The 19,726-nt window shown below is 39.9% G+C and overlaps 1 protein-coding gene across 6 annotated transcripts in view; it reads left to right on the forward strand.

The window, feature by feature from the left end:
• The window catches only part of TIAM2 (TIAM Rac1 associated GEF 2), a 90,783-nt gene that overhangs the window by 52,387 nt on the left and 18,670 nt on the right, over positions 1–19,726 (forward strand). For 4 of the 6 annotated variants that reach the window (XM_068184654.1, XM_068184656.1, XM_068184655.1 and 1 more), the window contains one exon: positions 6,478–6,581. In XM_068184654.1, coding sequence (XP_068040755.1) covers positions 6,478–6,581 — 104 coding nt within the window. Of the gene's footprint in view, positions 1–6,477; positions 6,582–8,939; positions 9,158–18,039; positions 18,175–19,726 lie in introns of those variants that run through there. The other 2 variants (XM_068184659.1, XM_068184657.1) reach the window with 2 other exon arrangements.

The following is a 19,726-nucleotide window of genomic DNA, read 5'->3' on the forward strand; positions in this document are numbered from 1 at the left end:
CTCCTTCTTTGTTTAAACATAGCTATTGGATGTTATTCACCAGCTGTGTAGCCTCATCCTCTTTTCCCCATAATCAATTGAATAATTTACTGAAATCCTTGCTCCTGAGCTTCAATTTCATATGCCAGGTTTTATATGTTGAGAGCTAAAGTTTAGTCCTCTCCTCAGTTGCTTGCGCCCACCTCAGACATGGTAATTTCTGATCATTAATTGCTGTCCTGCCTTACTTGTCCTAGTTGATTACAGACATATTTCAGTCTGGTTCAGCCAAGCCCTATGGGACTGGTTTTACCATGGCCTTTAGTGTCAGACTGTTTGTTTTAGTGAGTGTTTGGTGAGGTGGTAAGTGGATCAGGTGAAGTTAGACTTCACCTGAGTTAGAAGAAAGACTCACAGCTGCTAACTGTTAATCAAGCATCTCCCCTTAGCTGAGATATGCCTGGGTGCAGTTCCATCGCCTGATTCTGACAAAACCTGTGACTTCATCTCTCTTGCCCTCTCTTTCCTGCAGCTGAGGATATTTATCAAGTAGCGCACAGAGCTGCTGCTCCTCACAGATCTGAAAATGATGCCCTGCTGTGGTCTTAGTTTGTCTTGGAGTGAGAGACTGAGTACATTTAATTTTTCTGTGTTGTCTTCTCATGTAGATGTAGAAGGAATTTTTATTCAATTTATCATTGTCTTTTGAGCAGCAGGTGGAAACACTCCTTCTTGCCATAGTTTGAAAAAAGAGGTGGTTACACCACCTACATAGTGCTTGACATTTGATAACACTTGATATGCTTGTGATGATTATTTGGCATTTTTTAAATCAGTGAGAGCAGTCTGAAATAGAACAAGTTCTGAAAAGAGAACTATGAATAAAGAAACAGGATCCTCAGTTCCTACTCTCTCCTTGTGATGGTTTTGTCTTTGCAGTGAGCAGCTGAACTGGTAAGAACATCTATGGCTTGAAAGTAATTAAGGCTTCTTTGTTAATTAAACAGAAGAAGAAAGATAAGTGACATTTGCATTTGCTGATGACTTCTTTATGGTAAATGAATTGCCGGATGGTTGATGTTGATGTTTTCCAGTTGATTTCCTTTGGATTCTTGGCTGGGATTGCAGGAGAGATTATTATTGTCTCACACATCTGCTAGACGATGAGTTTCTATTGTACCTCACTGCTAACAAACATATGAATAACTTCCACATTCACCACTTGTACGTGTATCACTGCATCAACATGGGAAGAAACATTCCCGTAGGCATACAGAGCTCTTGGATATGCTGCATGTGTTTGTTTTTCAAACCAACTGTCCCATCTGTGTGCTCTGTGCCTGCTTTTAATTAAATGTTGAGCAGTGAGGAACAGGACTTAAGAAGTATGGTTTCTCTCATTTTTTAGTGGTTGCACTGTAACTTCTCTGAATGATTGAGTCGCTTACCTGCCTGCCAGCAAGACTCAACATTGCAGGAGTAATGGCATTCTTTGGTGATGCTGTTGGTAGCTAGAGGTGCTGATTGTGTTCTTAGTATTTGGTGGTTCTTTGCTAGAAACCAAGAAAAATGTTTAGTATGCATTTAATGTGATGTAGTTTAAGCTTTTCACATAGAGGCACTCTTTTCCCCCCTGTGCTTTTCAGGGAATCCTAGCATTTATCTGCTGTTGCTACTCTTCTTGTTTGCAACAAAGCTGATTGTTTTGCGTTTGTGTTGCAAAGTCTTGGTAGCAGAGGCCTACAGGGGGGGCTTCTGTGAGAAGCTTCTAGATGCTTCCCAGTGCCAGTTGGCTCCAATATGGACTCACCACTGGCCAAAGCTGAGCCCATCAGCAGTGGTCATAGCTGCTCTGGGATAAGATATTTAAGAAGGGGGAAAAAACCCTGCATGATCACAGCTGGAGGGAGGAGTGAGAATATCTGAGAAAAACAAATCTCCAGACACCAAGGTCAGTGAAGAAGGAAGGGCTTGGATGTGCTCTGGGTGCTGGACAAACCTTGCAGTCCTTAGTGCAGACCATGTTGAGGCAGCTGTTCCACTGCAGTCCAGAGAGATCCACCCGCACCAGAGCAGATGGATGCAGGAAGAAGGCTGTGACCCCATGGGAAGCCCATGCTGGAGCGGGTTTGCTGGCCAGATTTGTGACCCTGTGGGGGATCCACCCTGGAGCAGTTTGTTCCAGAAGGCCTGCACCCTGTGTGAGGGACCCACTCTGGAGCAGTTTGTGAAGAACTGCAGCCCATGGGCTGGAGTCATGCTGGAGAAGTTCAAGTAGAACTGTCTTCCATGGGAGGGTCTCCATGCTGGAGCAGGGAAAGAGTGTGAGGAGTACTCCCGATGAGGAGGAAGGAGCAGCAGAGACAATGTGTGATGAACTGACCACAGCCCCCCATTCCCTGATTCCCTGTGCTGCTCAGGGGAAGGAGGGAGAGCAAATCAGGAATAAAGTTAAGTCTGGGAAGAAGAGAGGGGTAGGGTGTTTTTAAGATTTGGATTAATTTTTCATTATACTACTCTGATTTGATTAGTAATAAATTAAACTAATTTTTCCAAGTTGCGTTGGTTTTGCCTGTGACCGGTGAATGATCTCTCCCTGTGCTTATCTCAACCCATGACCCTTTCATAATATTTCTCTCCCCTGCTCAAGCTGAGGAGGGGAGTGATCGAGCTGCTTTGGTGGACTCTTGGTGTCCAGCTAGGGTCAACCTACCACACTGACTTAGTATTTTCTTTTCTGGAGACTTTCCTGTGTGCTAGACTGAAAAAAGTTTCTGCTTCAGAGGGTCATGTATCCCAGCTGGAAGTGATAAACATTTCAACTCAGCAAGCATGAATGTGTGTGTAAACAGGACAGAGGTGTACTGCAGCAGAGAATTATGTTAAAAGATTTAAACCGTGTTTTGTTTAACTCATTATTATCAGTCCCATTTTTCTTCCAGACAGTTTTATCACAAGTATGTCAGTAGAATAAATCAAATGTACTACTGTAATGGAGCTGTGTGGGCAGATTTAGCCATGATACGCTCACCATTTACTATGCTGGAAAGCCTCTCAATGTTTTCAGTGAAGTATTCCATGTTTTCTTTAAGTAGAGAGAAACATAATTCTAGTAACATCAGAGTTTTGGGTTTTTTAAAAATAATGATTAAAAAAAGCCTGGAAGTGCTGGTTTGACCTTGAATTTCAATGATCTTTAGGAACATATATCTCCCTGCATACTTTTCCATCCTGGTGGCCAGCAAAGAACCAGAATATTATACACTGGAACAAATTTGTACTTGCACAATGATAGCATCTTTCTTAATTTTGTGCAAATTCTATACAGTTTTGTTGCTAGTTTTATCTGAAAGAATAGTGGTTAATCAGCCTGTAAGAGAACACTTTCACATTATTATTTGTGAACATCTTTGATAATATTAATTCTATTGTAGAGCTAAATCCAAATTTGAATGTTTAAAGAAAATACATTTTGTAGAGTTTGGCTTTGCAAGTCCCCTTCCACTTATCACTGGAAGTTGAAAAAATTTCAGTGTTGAACTTTTTGCTGTGTTTATGTCCTTAAGCTTTGCATTTGTAATACCCATCCTCTAATATTACCTTTTTTTTGGCGGGGGGGAGGGGTGGTGTGGGGCAGGGTGTTGGGCTATGTTGCTGATATTGGTGCTTCTATGCTTTTTGGGAATAGTTTGTAGGAGCAGATCCAAAGGAAGTCCCCTTCCACAGCAAAAGAAGGAAGAGGAGACAGGATATGGATGCTAAACTGATCAACAACCCATATATCCTTCCTTCCTTTCTTTCTTACCTCCCCATGTTAGTTCTGCATACAATGTAGGATGCAGTAGGATGTCTTTTTTCACCTTGGATTCTTTCCGTGTAACTTTTTTTAGGTTTTGCTATTTAAAATAACATTTAGTGTCGCTTCTCCCTCGTCAGCAACTCATTCTGCCAACAGCAAATGTTATAAAAATGGGCAAGACTATATAGACCTACCTCTGACAGTCTTGTAGACTACAAAGGAAAAACAAAATGAGGGTAAAGGCAGGAAAAGATAGGTCATCTGGAAAAAACAATACAATATACAATTTGTCTACTTTGGGTGTTGTTATCCTGATTTCTTCTGTTTATGTTGTTTGCTGATTGTTTCACCCTATTTTCCTCTTCCCACATTTATGCTCTCTTTTCATTGTTTTTGTAAGTTAGTTTTACTGCTTTGTAAAAGACAAATATGTTTAATGGTCACTTTGTAAAATCAGGGAAATAGGGTTTTTTTTCTCACTAGCTAACTACCTGAGATCAAACTCTAAATCCTTTATGCCATTGCAAAATATAGCTCAGGTGCATGCTGTTTGGAGGGGAGAAGGGCATTAAAACCGAGAAGGCAAGTAAAAAGAGCTCACCTGGGAAACAATAGGAAATAATATCCTTGGCGTCACCTTACCCTGAAAAATATGTTGTTTAAAAGTCAATTTAAGTTTTAGGGATTGGCTTACCCAGGAGTTGACAATGGTAGAAGTCAATAGGCATTCATGTGTACTCATATACAGAAGAGAGCCTCAAAATTACTTTAAAAGTCCAGAGGGAAGGAGAAAATTATTCAGGCTTGGTTGAAGAAGAGAGGTAAAAGCATAATAAAGTAAATAGACAAGACAGTTTCTTTCTTAAGGTCTTAAAGATGATGGATGGCTGGAGTGGAGTTGTATAAAATGTGTTTTTTCTGTAAAAGTGATAACTCTTGGGGTATTGCATCTTACACAGGCTCTTGCATATCAGGAGCAGCACCTGACTCTGGGAGAAGGTAAAAAAGCCTAAGGGGAGGGATGCAACAGAAAAGTGATGAGACCTTGTTTCTGCAAGGATAGGGAAATGAGAAAGTGGTCAAGTATTTGGCATGTAGGTACAAAATAGCAGCCTGGATGCTAAGCTTGACCCTGAGTGCCTTAATAACATATAGAAAAAACCCAAGTTGACATTGTGCTGAGTTACTTGGAGTCTAACTGGAGTCTCTGGAGTCTGTCAGCCATGTTTTGTCTTACCAGGAAGGCTCCTTGTGGGTTGCAAGGTGCTCTTTTGGGCCTAAAATTCCCATTTTCCTCTCTACTTCAGTCTATGTTGTTCAGTTCTCTCTGAGAGGAACTGGTGCTTCTCTGTATTGACAGGACAACAGCAACATCCAGGCAGCTAAATTCTGTTGTCCTTCCCAATTTCTTTGTTGCAAGCTGTCATTATTTTACTGCAAGATAGGTGGCATTTGTTTTAATTGCCATTTCAGGTGCTGGTGTTAGCAATTAAATAAGAATCCTACCTTTCACTTAAAAATAAATCTCCAGAATTTGTAGGTGTTGAGAAAGAGTTTAAAAATGTCATAATGTGGTGTGAATTATATTCTGGAAGCTTAAAAACTTGGAAGCAAAGCAGCAAACTTTAACCCCCCCCTTTATTTTATTGCTGTTTTACCATCTGAGGTTGCTGAAAAGTCTTCTTCCTTTATCTTTTCTTTTCTTTTCTTTCCTTTCCTTTCCTTTTTTTTTTTGTTGGTTGCTTTATAATTTTCAGCTACATGGATTGATAATACTGCTGATCAAAAATCACTTCTTCACTTCTAGGATTTTTAATTAAAATTTCCATATGAACATCTCTGCAGATTTTCAGCAGCCAGTTGAGGAAATATAAAGAGAAATAACATAATTTTTAAATGAATGCTCAGCATTGTTGGATCGCTCTGGAGTTTAAATGTAAATGTTACTGTTACTGAAAGCTTCAGTCAGTAAGTAGAGCAGGGCAGTGCTCTAGTTTTTGCATTGTGCCATCTACTGTGTAGATGGACTCCACACTTGAGAAAATCGGTAAAGTATTTGCAAGAAGGGATTGTGTCTGTATTATGAATTATGGTGTGTGTTCCAGGGCAAAATTCTCTTTTTGTCTTAAATCTTTAAAGGATTCAGGACTAAGTTATGTTGAACAATGGTGTGTTCATCCAAGGAGAACTGCTTTGTGCATTTAATAATCTTCACTGGTTGTCTCAGCACAGAGTGTGCTGATTATAGATAGTGCTGCCTTCAAAAGCATGCTGTTAGCAAGAGTGTTACGTTTATTTTGGTAGCTCAGATATGCACATTGCTTTAGACAGTCTCCCATGTCCAGCTGCTGTTTGGAAAGCAGAGTTTCAAGGCATAGTTGCTCCTTGCTTTGACCTCTTCCATTCTTTTCTGAGGGGTGGTGATGATTTCAAATTTTGTATTTCTTCTGGACATGGCACTTAGTGTCCTGGTGGTGTTAGGTCAGAGGTTGGACTCGATGGTTTCAGAGGTTTTTTCCAGCCTAATTGATGCTGTGATTCTCTCCTGCTGTTTTAGTTGTACTAGACACTGAAAGTGTTGGCAGGTAAGAGCAAATATTTCTCCTGTTTTTTTTCCTAATTTATTTGCCTCTAATTTATTTATTGCCTCTAATTATTATCTGCCTCTCATTTATTTATGTGTTTTATTTCAAACGCAGACTTTAGTAACGTGCCTGACATCACATCCAGTTTGAAAAGGAGCAGTACTGATGGCACTCTGGACCAAGTGCCACACAGGGAGAAGACTGATCCGCCCTTCAGGGTAAGAAAATGCTTAACACAACAATCCTTATGAACCAAAAGGCAGTGTTGTAGCGTTAATGCTCTGCATTTTATTTGAAAGAATTTCACATATGGCATTAGCTTGAAAAAATTTGTATGCATATTAGCTGTACTTGGTGTTTTAGTATCTTGAGGTCACCCTGACAGGTTGGCATCTACAGCACAGCTGCTGCATCTGCAGGAGCAGTGTGATGGGGGCAAATGGCAAGCCAGTGGAGACTTGTCAAATTCATTCTTCTGTGTGGCTTGAACCCAGTTCCTGCAGAGAACAGTAAAGCTGCTATAGCTTTCTAATTGATTCAGTTTGTTTTGTCTTTTCTTTTTGTTGCTATTTCCAGGGCTTACTGTTAATATTGCAGTGACCATAGCACTACTATGTCAGTAGATTTAAACAGGGCTAGAGGCTTGGAGAGAGGTGGAGTGTTTGAGAGACAGTGATTGCCACTCTCTAATTTGGAGACCCTTTATGTGTCTGCAGTTTCTGTTGGAAGTGGCTGGACTAATGGTTTTCTTTCTCTCAGCAAGGACTTTGGGGGCTGAGGCAGGAATGCCCAGAATTAGTGCCCACCTTCATGCACTGGTCTCCAAAGAGCAGCTTTTTGTCCATTTTGCTCTGAATCAGGCAAATTGCAACCTGCGTCCAATTGAAGTGCATATTGTTTTGAACCTCCCAACTGCAAGTGTGGGTAGTGTTTTTGAGTTGGTGGCCATGATTTTACCTGGCATTGCCATTCTGACAACAGAAATGTGTTTTTAAATTCTGTTGATGAGTTGGTTGTATCTTCAAGCAAATTTGTGATAACACTTGTGTTAGCACTTGCATAACGGGAATGACGTTAGAGTTTTTATGGTTCTGGAATATATTACTGTCGTGTGCTAGGTTGTGTGAAAAATTGGTAGAGATGAGAGAGAATCTTAAAACTCAGAAGACTGGAATACGAAGATACATTGTGACTCTAACCATACTTACTGAGAGGAGCTGTTACTCTTACTTTTTGAATTACTTCGTAGCCTACTTCAGTCTTATATAGGTGATTTTATGCCCTTTCCCTAGAGAATAAGGAGAAGCCCAGTGATTGTGGGTCTTCAGCCCATCACCTGCTGCACAAGGGGGTTCCCACAGAAGTGATCTGTATCCTGTGTAAGGATTGCTGCCCCAAAGTCTTCGCAACCAGACAAGAACAAACTGGATTTTCTCCCCTTAGGACACATTGTTCCTTTGAAAGGAATATTGTGGATTTCTCTGCTCTGCTGTTTTAGGAATTCTGTCTGGCTTTAGGGGTGGGGATCTTTGTGGGAGCACAGCAGAAGTGGCCACAAGGTTTAGGATGCTTTGATGGCTGTTTTTACCAGGCCAGGCTACCCTGAGTATCTTGGGGTGCCCTGCGGTGTACCTTGTGCACTGTGTGGACATAAATGCTGACCTTCTGTCCTGCTGGAGGGGAGGAGATTCTGGGGCATCAGATTTACTGTAGCAGAAGACCAAAGTCAATCCTGATCGCCTGTGTCAAATACACCAGGTGCCAGAAAATTAGGGAGAGTTCTGAGGATTTAAATACACAGAGAACAATTGATGTATACTAGTTGTTGCTTTTAATGCACTAAATTTGCTCCAATGTTCTAAATTACATGCTGCAATTAAAGCTCAAAAAAAGAGGGGAAAATGGACAGGTCTGCTCCCTGGCCTCCTTCCAGCCTCAGATTTGTCAGATTCAGCAGTTATTAGGGCTTTTGCATGATTTGCTGAAGTAATTGCCCATTCTGTATTGCAGTTCACTTCTTGAGCTGACATGCAGGTCTGCTAGTGTCATTTTAAAAATTATCTGAGGCTGTCCTGGTTTTGTAGGTACAAGGCTGGAAATCAGCCTGGCAATCAGAGGCAGTCAGACTGCAGCTGTAAACGAGTCTGTGACAGCTCTATAATTTCGGCAAATGGTTTGTAATTGATTGCTGTCTTTCTGTTGGAGGGTGGCTATTACCGTCAGAGCTTTTTGTCTGACCCTTTTGATATCCCCAATAGATGTAGAAGTAAAGAAAACCCAAACCTAACAGTTAAGTTCAGGTGGTGTATATTGTATGTGCTTTTGCGATTATGTATAGCAGGAATTATTTCTGTTTTTATAGCTGTGATTTGGGACTGCTCACCAGATGAACAATAACTATTGCTAATAAAAGCTAGTTTGAGGAAATTGTGCAGCCTTGAAAAGCGTAGCATCTGGATTTGGGGTTGTGGATTTTTTTTTCCCTTTGCCTTCTGTTTCCTGCATGTGCTGACTTGACCTCCCACGCCTGTGGACACCATTAGTGCAATAGGCAAGTAGGCGATGCTGCAGAAGTATGGGGGAGAAGAGCTCTGTAAGCACAGCTCTGTGGAGGAGAGGCTGGTGGTGCTGAGAGGTTCTGAGCACAGCCTGGAACAACAGGCAGTTTGGAATTATTTCAGGGGAGACGCAGCTAGAGATGCTCATTTTCCAGTTGACAGCAACTGTAGATGTGATTGTTTGGCTCTGAGGAGCAGGCTGCTTTGAAGTTTGGTTGCTTTTTTTCCTGTAACATGTAAGTAAGTTAAAAACAGTCTTAAAATTTTGGGTTTAATGGTTGCATGTCTGATTTCTGGATTTTATGTTTCTTGTTTGAAGCATTTTCATTTGTCTGTTTTTCACTTATTTTCACTTTATTTTCTTCACCTCATATCAAACTAAGGTGAGGCATCATCTTAACTGAAAGTACAGTGAGGTGTTTCAGAGGTGCCTTATAATCTCAAAGCAATAAGTCTTTTGTTGCATGTGTACTACATTCAAACATGCCTTCATTTAGTCAGTCATTCTTTTTTTTTTTGGTTTTTTTTTGGTTGACTGAGAAGTGAATTTAGGAGGGCAAGAGAGGCTAGTATTGTTCTGGAAATGGAAGCTGTTCCTTAAGTTATAAAATGTTATTAAAAATACATGGATATCAAGAACCATGCATTCCAGATGCACATTTGTTCTGACAAGAAGACAAGCTCTGTATTCTCTGGGATACCCCATATGTACTTTAATACCTTTAACCTTATCTTCAATTTTATTTAACAGGGAAAGATAGATATAATACTTGTAACAAATTGTGCTGCAGTACATTTTTGAACTGTATTAAAATACTGTTTATGTGGCAACAGCATGTTGTCCTTGATCTTGGTTCTGGATTATGTAGATGTTCTGTTGACAGAAGAATATGTGACCTCAGAAAATCTGTGAATTGAGCATGCCTGTCGATGTAGTTAAGTTTAGTTGTGTTTAATCATTTTGAGAAGTAATTGTCTGTGCTCCTGGTGCTCATTTAAATCCTGGTATGTTGGCAGTTGCCAAGAATCAAGCTCTCTTTACATCAAAGTAGCATGAAGTTGAATGAACAAAAAATGCACCTTGTCCTTCAGCTAGTTGTTATTTCTAATTGCAAACTATATCGGCTAGAAATGTTTTCTCTAGCCCACTGTTTAAGTTTAATAGTCTGTTATTGACTTGCTTTTCTTTACTTTGTATTTTCAGTGTATTAAAAATAATCTTCTATGAAACATAGCTAGAAGGGGAAATTTTACCATATAATTACCTATTACTTTAAGGTCTTTAGAAAGAGACCTGCTGTAATCTGACTTTTGGTTGTTCTGAATCTTTTAACTGTCATCAGAGAGATGCGTTTCTGAAATCATATTAAATCTAACAGACATAAAGAAGTAACTTCATAAAAATGCTTGTCTGAAAAGGGGAAGATGTTTTCACTTTAAGTATTTTTACAGATCATAAGAAAAAACCTTAGGGTATACTGTCTGCAAATAATTCACATAACTTCATTTTATACTCAGATGTATCTTAGAGGTCTTTAAAAGACTCAAGAAACCCAGTAAAAATAGTTAATGTGATGGCTTTTAATCATTACAGAAACAGTCAATGAATGGTTTTATGGTGGCATCTTCAAAAATTAACATTGCAGGTGTAGAAATGGAAGCTGCTGTGTGAGAAACTTTGAATGTTAACAAGGACTGGCTTTTTAAAGAATGGCCAACTTTCATTTTGTAAGGCTTTGAAATGCTGCCATATTTCTTTCAAACAATGAAGTAAAATTGGTCCTGGGAATAAGTTGAATATAGAAACTTGGGGAAATTGCCTTTGCTGTTGCCTCTTGAAATAGTCACTTTACACTCAGCATGGGTTATTGATCATACATGAATGTGTGTGTATGAGGACAAATCTATCCCCATCATCTCTTAATAAAAAAGAAATAAATTCTATACACTGCAGAGACAAAACCCATTCTTTTTCCTTGAGAATACCATTCTTAATGCAATGAATGGAAGTTATGGTTAAAAATCCTAGAACACCTTTCCCCAGCTTGAGCTTATTTAGGTTATCTCAACTTCATCTGATAAGAAAATGAGAATTAGTAGCAAGTCTGATCAGCAGAGTTCATGACACTTTTGGCAAATGCACATCTGCATCTCCTGCAGGAGGGAGCATATTCATCAAATGCTTTCAGCTTTTCATGGGGATGAGGTCCAGGTCAATATGATGGCCCTACTTGAAATGACCATTTTTGCAGATATAGCGGACAAAAAGAAGGTAGAAAAATGATGTCCTTGTGTGTTTCAGAAGTCTTGTTTTTGGATGCTTGAGTTTCTTATGTAATATTGAATCATCCTTCCAGTGTTTTTGAAGTTTGTGTGTTCTGTTTATTGTGATGCCAGTTGTGGCCAGTGAAGTGAGTACATTTCCATGAAGCCAGCATGTCTGGGACCATGGTGAGAAATCTGGTTTTTGGTTTGCTTGCATGCAGTGCCACTTTTTGTGTTCAAGGAGCCAATGTGCACATATGTCTGACTTGGGCAACTGTTCAGGTTTTTTTGTAGCCTTTCCAATCAAAGGTAAATGTGCAATTGAGCAGCTTATTTGCATATCTGACGGTGCCCAGGAGGTGTGAATGCAGAGAGGGACTGGGTCAGAAAGCAAACTCATCTTCCAAGTTCTACATCATGCAGCTACCTTAGGAAGCATCCCAAAACAGTGCTTTCAACAGATGCAAAATACATGTGTTGGAATTTCAAAAAGGAAATCACTCTGTTATCTATTAGCTGATTTCACACAGCTATTTCTGTAATGAAAATCAGTGAGTATTGTAAGGAGTTTGCTGCCTTTTGTTATTTTGGCCTCTTGTATGTACAACATAGCCATCACTGGAGGGGTGGTTTTCATAAGATGAAGAAATTTGCATTTTGTCTTCAAAATCCTTAAAGTTGATTTCAAAACCCCTCCATTAGTAGTATGACCACAGCCATCAACTTCTGATGCAGAATAATTTAAGGCTAAAAATCCTTAGGTACAATATACATTGAGGTCTAGGTTCAAACCAGGATGAGAGAAAATGTATCTCATTGCTGGTCTGCCCGAATGCTCATTTGTTAAAGAAAAAAAGCACGGTTTGATTTTTGGGGAGAAGAAGGGGGCAACTGTGGCAGTTGCAGTGGAAGGTAGTAATCATTACTCATACTTTCACTCCAATCCCAACAGAAAATTCATGCAATTGTTCAATGTTTGTGGAAGATTTGAATGGTATTTTTTCTTCCAGCAGAATGCAAGTGGATTCTAGGAATTATGTATCCCTGATTTATCACCTAGAAAACATTGTACATTGTGATCTGTAGCAGATGGGCTTTGGAGTAGTTCATGGCACTATTATTCAAAACACATCCAACTGCTTTCTACTGCCTCTGTCAGTAAATGTAATCCTATTTATTATATGGATCATATGTATTATATATATGTGGTGATTTATTTATTTATTTTGATCTGGTGATGACTCTTATCACTCTCAGAGATGAATATGGGATCGCCAGTCTGACTGTGTGTATATAAGCAGTGTATGTGAAATAATTTTGTTAAGCAGACTGTAAAAATTAAAAATCTTGGAAAGGAAATGTTACTACTAACCAAGTAAACACCAGTTGTTGAGCTCCATTGAAAGAAAACCAAGTAGAAATGACCAGAAGCTCAACAGAGTCCCATACCCACTTCTTGCATGGAGGCAATTCCAGCTGAATGTTGTGATGGCTTCTCATTAGCTCTGTTTTGCATTGCCTGGGCAGTTCCCACTTGTGCAGCATGTCATTAATTGCAGGAGAGCTGCCTGCCTGAAGGTTTACTCTGCATCCTTAGGACATGAAGGATTTTTCCTTTATTTTAATCATGAAAACTTCTTTTTAGCAGTTGACATCCAAAAGCCTGGGGAGTAGTCTGCAATTAACTTTTTTTTTTTTTTTTTTTTTTTTTTTTTTTTTTTTTTTTTTACTTTGTAGGAGGGGGATTAACAACATGGTACTCTCAAAATCATGTATAGCCTCTTCAATCCAAGTGTCATTTTCTTCCAGACGTGACATGTATTTAGGGAATCTCAGAGCTAACATGGGAAAATAGCATGTTTCTCAGCAGTGGTTTCCTTGATTCATTTGTGCCTGGAGGGGACTGTTCTGCATTGAAAGCATGACAAGCCTGTGGGGAGTTCTGCTAATTATTGTGCTTCCTTTGCAGATAGCCCAGCCTAAGGTGACCCTACCAGAGCTGGTGGCTCCAGCAGTGTGGACCCCCTGCCAGACCCCTGCTCCCTTCCTGTGCCTTTTGAGAAGGGTATCAGTGAAACTATAGCCCTTCAGAAGTTTATAAGAATTTTGCAAATTAATCTAGGTTTCAGTGTATTAATCTATTGCTCAGAGAAGGCACCAGAACTGGTAGACTATAGGTTATAGAAGGCTTACTGTAAACCTATCAGTGATTGCTATTGCCCAGTCCTGGAATTCACTTTGTTGCATTGATCCTGGAGTTCTGTATCCCCTATGGATGGCCCAAAATTCAAATGTAAGAGCTGTGAGTCTTGGCTAACACAGCGAATGAGCTGCAAAACTACAAGGCTAAAAGCATGGAAAGTGCTATACCTTATGTGAACCTGTAACCAGGTCAGGCTGTAGATGGAGACCTCCTTGCATAGTTACTAGTAGGGAAAGATAAGAATGGTAGGAAAGAAGACTGAAGGGTCTGCACAGTATGTGCAGTTCCTGCATGCAGAGGTGTGACCTTGTGGGGCTTTGTTTTGTGCTATTACATTGAGGCCCTGGGGCTTAGGGGAAGGGGTATTTGTTGTCTTTCCTCCAGCTGAAGGAAACGTCTTCTCAGAAGTACTGAGACAGCTTTTGGTGTAAAACATACAGATGGTTTTGATCAGGAAAAGAAATTGTGTTGTGTTGATGCTTGCAAATGAAGGAAGCCAGTGGGAGAGGACTTACAACACAACTTTTCTTTGTAGTCATCTGGGAAAAATCCATAAGGCTTACCTGCAGATGAAAAGGGAAGCATATGACAGCCGTCCTGAATCATTGCAACAGGATATGGTTAGCAGTGTCTCTGGAGACGCCCATGACTTCATTGATGAAGGGCAGGAAGCTCTGCCTGGGAGCCCACCAGCCTCCAAAAGCAACCCCGCTCACCTGCGGTGCAGGATATGACAACAGCGTTTCACTTTGCAGGGAAAGGCAGAGATATCTAATCACACTTCTGATAGACCCAGGGAACTAGGTAACCTCTCTGCCAGCTGCAGAATATTTAGTGGTTTAGTTTTTTTAAAAAATCAAGGTACTGTTCAGTTGCAGTGTTGACAGTAATGTATGTGTTTTTTTTCCTTGCGATGCAAAAGCATCTAAACGAAATTTTAGTGCATGCCAAGGTATGCGATGTGCCCAGCAGTCACCCGTAGCACACAAAGTCACTTTAAATTTGCACAAAGGTTCATTATAGGATTTCAGATAAATACTTCATCCTGGATACCAACATAACTTCAATGAAGCTTTGATTTCTATTTTGCTCTGTCAGGAACATGTAATGACAAAGGTAGACCTGAAATACCAAAACTGAAAAACATCTGCTACCTGCAGCAAATTCTGCAAAATAAAAGATAACAAAAAGGTACATGAAAGAATCAAAGAGGCAGAAGAATTAGGAAAAAAAAAAAAAAGTAAGGGGTCAGTTGAGTTAGATGCATAGGGAAGTTCCACCAGATTTTCATGTTTTGTTATCTGTTGTCTCTTGTCAACATATTGTGAGCAGACATGGACATCCTCTCACATGGTGATTATTTCCTTTTGGGACAGCGGAATTCTCCTGTAGTTCCTAAACAAAGCTTTGCCAAAACCAGGGGCGAGGTTGGTGTAGAGTTCAGAGAATCTATATTTGTCTTTACTGCATCTTTTAACATTTGGAATGCAAAATGCTGGCTACTAACAAGAACAGATATGAGTTACCTTCTCTGTCTCCAAAAGTGTCACACTGCAAAACTGTGTTGTGAAACATGAGTGCAACTGCAAAGATAGTGGCTCAGTGGTTGCTACAGTTTCTAATGCAATACTTGAAAAAAGTTTTTGCATTCAGCACAAAACTCTTTGACTGAGAATGTTACAAACAATATTTAATATGCTTGAAATTAAAAGTAAAGCAAAAATTCACTTTAAACATTTGGAATGCTAACTGATTTTTTAATCACTGGAATTAAAACAAGTGTCTTCACTGTGGTCAATTATGCTTTGAAAATACATTTTGATGGCATTTAAAAACCATGTTATTAGTATATTAAGCATGACAGGAAAATATGCAGAAAAATTATCCACCCACAGTTATAAAAAGTAAAAAAACAGACTCCCTCTAAATCAGCGTAGAGGTCTGGAGACAAGCTGTATTAATCCTGAGCTTATAATGCTTAGAGACCACTAATGTTGCAGAGCTCCTGTTAGTGCAGAGTACGTAAGTACATGTATACTTTTAAATATATGTGTCTGTGTGTGTGTGTCTACATATGTATGTTGTGTATATGAATTACGCTTCTGTGTCACCAGTGGTCCAGACTGATGTTACAAAGTAGCCCACAAGTGCTCGGTCGGGAATGTCCTGCAGGCAAGGCACTGTTTCCTTTCATTCAAAGTGTACACTGATGGAGCAGAATTAGCTTTTTACATTCATGCATTAAGGGCAAAAGCTGGATGGGAAATGAACTGGAGGCAGATAAGCACACCTACACGTATCGGGACAATAGAGGGAAGCCCGTGTTATTAAGGATGTCACTGTTATGGTAACTATCAAGGCTGGTGCCACTGAAATGGAAAGATGAAAACCAGATGTCGGTAAAGGGAATGTGCGTTATTCAAAGTACACAGGAACAAACAACAGGGCTATGTCATTTTTCCAGTGATCTTAGGAATATTTCACAGTGATGGATTATTTCACTTGTTTTTGAAAAGTGCTTGAGTGCTGCTTGTGTGCTTCTAGAGAAAAAGAAAGCCTAAATGAAAAGCATTCATTCATTTGCTTTGCTTTAGTTTGTGTTGTTCCCCTTTTTGCTTTGTCCAAGTCCCTCAATAGGAGATGGAAAGATTACTGAAATGTAATTGTCTTTTTTCTAATGAATACACATTAAAAAAAGCTGTTAATTGGTAACATCTTTTAGCTGGCATATGGCTAGCTAATAATGCAGGCTTAATTAGCAAATCTGGGGAAGAATAACTTCCTAATATGGAATTAAAAAGGCCTGTCATTGTTTTTCATCAAGATTGACGATATTGCTTGGACCTGAAATTTAGCAACCTTTTTTTTTTCTCAGTCCCAGTGGATGAGCTGTGTTTTTACATGTATCTATTAGAAAAACAGAGCTTGTAAGTGCTACAACTAATGCAGATAGGAAACAAAGAAACAGTAGCTCTCCAGAAAGTATTGTTATACTCTTAATACACTGTATTAATCTTAATCTGGTGACCTCACCTGTATTATTTTTAAAATGATATATGCAGCACTGTAAATTTTAATTTTCACAAACTACTTATTTAATTTTCTTTCTTATCTTCAGACTTGCTCTGTGGATCCCTAGGATCTGTGGACTACTGCAGAGGCACCCACTAATGGTGGATAAGAACAGTAGCTGTGTACATGCTGTACAGTAATCTATGAATTTGGATTTTTAAACCAGACTGTACATCCACTGAAAAATGAAATGTTAGGGAGCAGGCAAAACCTCTCTTGCTGCTTCAAGACCTTTTCCTCAATCTTCTGTTTACAGTCTTCTCCCACAGTGAACCTGATATGTCTCCAAGAGAAAGAAAGGGCACAGTCCATCCGCTAAGCAAGAGGTTCCTGCTGCCGTGATGTGTTCTGCATGCCTTATCAGCAGCATGTTGTTTCAGGGCTCCAGCATCATTTTTCCTCTGATAGGCAGCCTCTCAGTGACTGAGCTGTACAGTTTGGCAAATGCTGAGCTGTCAAGTTGTGTTAATGATTTGGAAAGAGATGGATATAAGTTTAATTGCAGTAATTAAAGGAGAAAGCTTTGTTATTCCCTTGCTTGTATGAAGGTGAACATCCTTGAAACCTCAGAAGCAGTGCACTCATAACCAAGGATATAGACACCCAGGCTTGGTGTATCATTGAGGTTCAAGAAAAGGGCTTCCTAGGGAGCAGTAGGTGCTGCCAAGGGCAGTGTTGAATGAAGCCTTACAGCTCAACTTCATTGCATTGTAGGAGTGCTGTGATAGGGGCAACATGGGAGTTGCTGTGTTTTATTATGCTACTGGTGTAGTTCTCCTTTTATTAATGAATTGCTCATCAGTCTTTTATCTCTTCAGTTCAGTGTTGTCATGTCCTATAATGTTTTATTTAAAGTTGCATTGTTCTTAGAGTAATCTATCTGTAGATCCAAATGGTTTTGTGTAAATATGTCAACATCAGAACTCTTACTTTCAAGCCTGAATTTATTACTGAGCTCATTTTAAATTTCTTTTTATTGATGTAATTATGGCTAAAAAGTTCAAACAAAGGACAAGCATAATTATATAAAGAAATCATCCAGAGAGCTGCCTATTTGTTTTTCATTTTATCATTGTAAGAGCATTTGTATGCCTCAACATTTAGCAGCATATACCCTTGACAGAACATCAGTGCTATTGATAAATTATGCTGACCTTCAGGGCAGTCAGCACCCTCTAGATATTTTTAGGTATTTGGCTAACTTTCTCAAAGCACCTGATGTTTTGTTTATGCAGTAAATTTCACAGGCAGGGAGGCAGGTATATTTCTGGGGAGATCAAACCCATCTTCCCTTGTCATAACTGAACTTTGTCCTGCACTCATCACATCAAGCTATTTATAAAAAAAATCTTCTCATCTAGCATGTTTGTCCTTCATTTGTAGCAATAAAGGGAGGCATGGCAGATCTGTCTATACTCTCATACACTGCTTAGCCTCCTTGCACTGGGATGTTGTCAGCATCTCCGATTTTGGGTAATCGGCACAAAAGAGAAACTTGTGCAGCTGAGCTCAGAGGGAAGGTGTGTTTGTGGGGGATCACAACATCTGTGGCTTCCTTCCGAGGGCTCTTTCCTTTGGCAAAGTTTGCATTCACGAGCCGCAATGCCCGCCTTCAGGAGGAGTAAAACCAGAGCTAAGAGTTTAGCGCTGGCTCGCAAAACCCAGCAGCAGGCAGCAGCAGCTTACGGCTCCCTGCACAGGATGTTCTCTGTGGTGAGTTCTGCAGCAGCGTGGCTTCAGCTGGGGGTGCTGCTTAATTAGGCTGGGGTGATGGGGCTGCAGAAGCATCCAAGCTGCCTGTACCTGATAAATAATGACTGTCCCAGCATTAGTAATCAAATCATGGATTCTCACGATGTGGAGTTGGTGGCTGAGTTTGTATCAGTACTCTGCATGGGAAAAGGTTTGGGGTTTCTGAAGGTTGGGGGAGGGAAGGGTGGGTTGGTTGCCTGCACTGTTTGCTGTTGGGCTCAAGCAAATTGTTATTTCTTGCATCTCCCAGAGAAAGGACTAAGATCCATATTTTGACAAGAAGTGGGAAGGTTTAAAAAAGATTTCTCATGGAAATTTGGAAATAACTGCAGCCTGAATGTTTTAACTGTTTCTCTGTTTTTTCACAATTAAGTTAGTATTGTGGAAATAGAGAGAGAAAATATGATCTATAATCAAGGTAAAGCTGGCAAAATATATGTCTTACACCGGTGGCTGTATATATGTGTATATCTATATATGCACATATGTATGTATATATGTGTTACACAGGTTGTAGAAAAATAACATGAGCCTTCTGCGTTAAAATTGACAACATCAGGATAAGAACCTGGGGTAGGAAGAACTGGCAATTTTTTACAAAACCAGGGTTTGGGAAATTTTTTATTATGTGCTTTGTTGTTACCTCGTAAGACTCTCTTTTTTTGTGACCTGGGCTGTCAGGGTTTCTTTTTTTGTTTTCCTGATGCTTTCATCTCTATATTTTGTACAGTCAGGACTTAGTGTCCTGCAATGGAAATCGCTTCTGTTTTGCTTTTGACTTGGGTCAGATGACTTTGGACACTGATTCTAGAGAAACTGAGCACAGCATCTGTGAACTCAGTCGCTGCTTATCCTGAGGACCTGATCAATGCAGGCTCTTGGGCCCAGGTCCCTACTGCATGACTTGGTTTATAACAATAGTTTCAGTCAAGTACCTCGGTCACCACTGATGGTTCTTCTGTGCTCAAAGAGAAATATGGCATCTCTCTGTGTGGCAGGTGAGAGGGAAGATTTGCCACTATGCAAATATCAATAGCTCAGGCACCACATGGTGGGTTGCATCTTGGCTGTTTTACACCGCTGTATGCTCAGCCTTCTTTCAGACCTTGCCCTGTGCTCTCTGGAAAGAATTACTGGGTCAGCAGCCCCTCCCTCTTCTTATAGTATTTGTGATAATTCTAAATGAGGTTGGTGACATCTAATTCTGTTAACAGGCTGATTTGCTAACGTAAATCTCTCTGAAATTGGGAGATTCTAACTCAAAGACAAAAGGTCCTTGTTAATTCCTTGCATTTTGTATGATTTGGTAGTGTCTAGCAAGGCACCTTCTTATCCTGTGGTGCAGAGGATTTGCTTCTCCCTCCTTAAAACATAACTCTAACTATGCTTTGCATATTTCTATGAAGGATCTGAGTGGACACTGAAAAAAAATGCCCTTCTTCTAGCAAGGTTTTAAATATTTTCATTAAAAGACACACAAGAGACAGAGTGAAACAAACCAGACCCCTAGAAT

The sequence above is a fragment of the Anomalospiza imberbis genome, chromosome 3 (genome assembly GCF_031753505.1).
Source record: "Anomalospiza imberbis isolate Cuckoo-Finch-1a 21T00152 chromosome 3, ASM3175350v1, whole genome shotgun sequence".
Lineage (NCBI taxonomy): Eukaryota > Metazoa > Chordata > Aves > Passeriformes > Viduidae > Anomalospiza > Anomalospiza imberbis.